The following is a 2196-nucleotide window of genomic DNA, read 5'->3' on the forward strand; positions in this document are numbered from 1 at the left end:
CTCCTGTAATGCCTTACTGCTGGCGCTGCTGCCCTTTGTGGTTTGTAACCCACAGCCTGCACTATCACGTACTGTTCATAAACATCAAACTAGCAGATCACACTGTGCCTAAAGTTACAACAACTCTTTCACTGTTTTGAAGATAATTTGTCAGACTACTTGCTTGGCCTCCTCAAGCTCTCAGTATAATCCCTTGGTTCAAAATTAAAAAAAAAATAAGTATAAACAACGAACCACATTTTTATTCCCTCGTGATTTTATTTTATGACAACAAGATCAACATTTGCAGAGGGGTCATCGATCATTTCTGCCAATAAGTGCCACTGTGATATTCTTCAGTGTAGTCCCCATTAATGTTTAGTCAGATTCACTTTCGTATTCATCAGCATATACTTTGTCTTCTATAGCTCTTTTTGCTTTCGTAAGTCCACCAATAAGAATTGAACCGAGGAAAAGACCAAAGCGAATAATAATCATTAGTAGTGTGTTGTTTGTAGTGAAAATTATATTGGCTTGAATACCTTCTTCTTTGGCAGATGGAAAGCCACTATCCACACTGCCACCTGTTCCTCTCTCTGTACAATTTGGAGGCTTATAACCACGCATACAGTGGCAATGTTTTCTATTATTACACACTCCTCTGTAATTGCATGTCTTCACATCACAGTCAAAACCCATGTCTTGATGAAAAGTACAATTCTGGCGACGACAGAATCTTCCTGGGCCACAGGTTGCACCATCTACTACAAGTGCTATTTCTGGTAGCTCTGGCCCATGGTGTACGTCATAACCAAAGCAGTGTATCTGTTTAGCGTCTTGTACTATTATATCATGAAATGTAGTGTGTTCACCTCCCCCTGGAACTGCCTCAGGACTGTTACAGTGCAATATTCCACAAAGAACATCATCAGCTTCACATTTAGTAGGCCTGCTTCCTGGTCTCTGTATTCTAAGTCCACAGTTTCCGAATCGGTCACCTATTATGTTCAGTTTGTCATAGCAGGCTTTTGGGGCATCTGTTACTTTGAATCCAAACAGAGCTTGACACTGCAAATCCCGGTCACTGCAATTTCCTCTCATACAAACAGCTAGTGGTGAACATGGGGTTCCATCTTGAATGTAGAAGTCTTCGGGGCATCTTTCCCCTTTCCCATCACAGTATTCTGGCAGATCACAAATACCAAGCTGGTCTCTGCATACAGTTCCAGGAGGAGCGAGTTTACACCGAATGCAGCAAGGCTCTCCATTACACAAACTTCCAAGAGTGAAAAGACAGTTGGTTCCACAACACTTATTCGTGGAACATTCTTTAAGAGACCCACAGTCACATTCCTCTTTGTTATTTCTTATCCTGTCTCCACAGCGAGGAGCTACATAAGGAAAATTATTGTATGGAGGATAAACCCAACTAAAGCAAGGATCCCAACTATGAATCCTATTGTGTAGTACTGCAAAAGAACAATTGCTGGCTGCATCGTAAAGACCAGGCACAGAATTCATAAGACAATGGGTTCTTCGAAAACAGACACAACCGGCGGAGTCATGTACCATTGCCATGTTGTGACCTAGTGTATGTGCTAATACTGTTGAACCGAGAAATATGTGATACCTTGACACAAACACATATAATGCTCCCCAATTGGGGTTGCATATACCATTATGGTTAGCATAATAAATGGAGTTTCCTATTTTATGCCCTGTAAGAAGCACTGAAGTAGCATGAGGAATCTGCCAATACCATCCATGTTGTTTCCATAAACCAAACCGATCTACCACTACTGAAGGATGCCCTTTGTATACGTTAACTTGGTCTGACCCTTCCCATATGCACAGAACTCGTATGAACATATTTAAGCCCATTGGTCTATAAATGCTGTGTGTTATGCTGTTTATAATAAATACATTCTCTATAATACGAGATTTATTTTTCTGCTGAGTCCAGAGTGAGTTAGTTACTGTGTAGTGAAGATGCGCCTGTTTTATATGTACCCGCCACAAATAGACAGGGGCTGCCCTTGGACTTTCAGCGAGTTTTACATCTTCAAGTATTTGATTTGCATTGTCCTCTGGAATATCACACCTTTCATCTTCCTCTGATATATATTGTGATACAAGCCGAGAAACTACATGCTCAAATTTGGAAGAAGCCTCTAGTGGTTTGATTTCATAAGTAAAGTCATCCACCTGCAGCATGCC

The 2196-nt window shown here is 41.0% G+C and overlaps 1 protein-coding gene across 1 annotated transcript; it reads right to left on the minus strand.

The window, feature by feature from the left end:
* Nucleotides 1-238: 238 nt before the first annotated feature.
* On the minus strand, nt 239-2196 carry LOC102013368 (disintegrin and metalloproteinase domain-containing protein 20-like; the record flags this gene model as incomplete). The annotated part of the gene is given in 1 exon segment (XM_005415057.2): nt 239-2196. A coding segment is annotated over 1 exon segment (1839 nt), but the record flags the coding sequence as incomplete, so codon positions are not given.

This window comes from Chinchilla lanigera, unplaced genomic scaffold (genome assembly GCF_000276665.1).
Source record: "Chinchilla lanigera isolate Chin_1 unplaced genomic scaffold, ChiLan1.0 scaffold00255, whole genome shotgun sequence".
In the NCBI taxonomy this organism is placed as follows: Eukaryota; Metazoa; Chordata; class Mammalia; order Rodentia; family Chinchillidae; genus Chinchilla; species Chinchilla lanigera.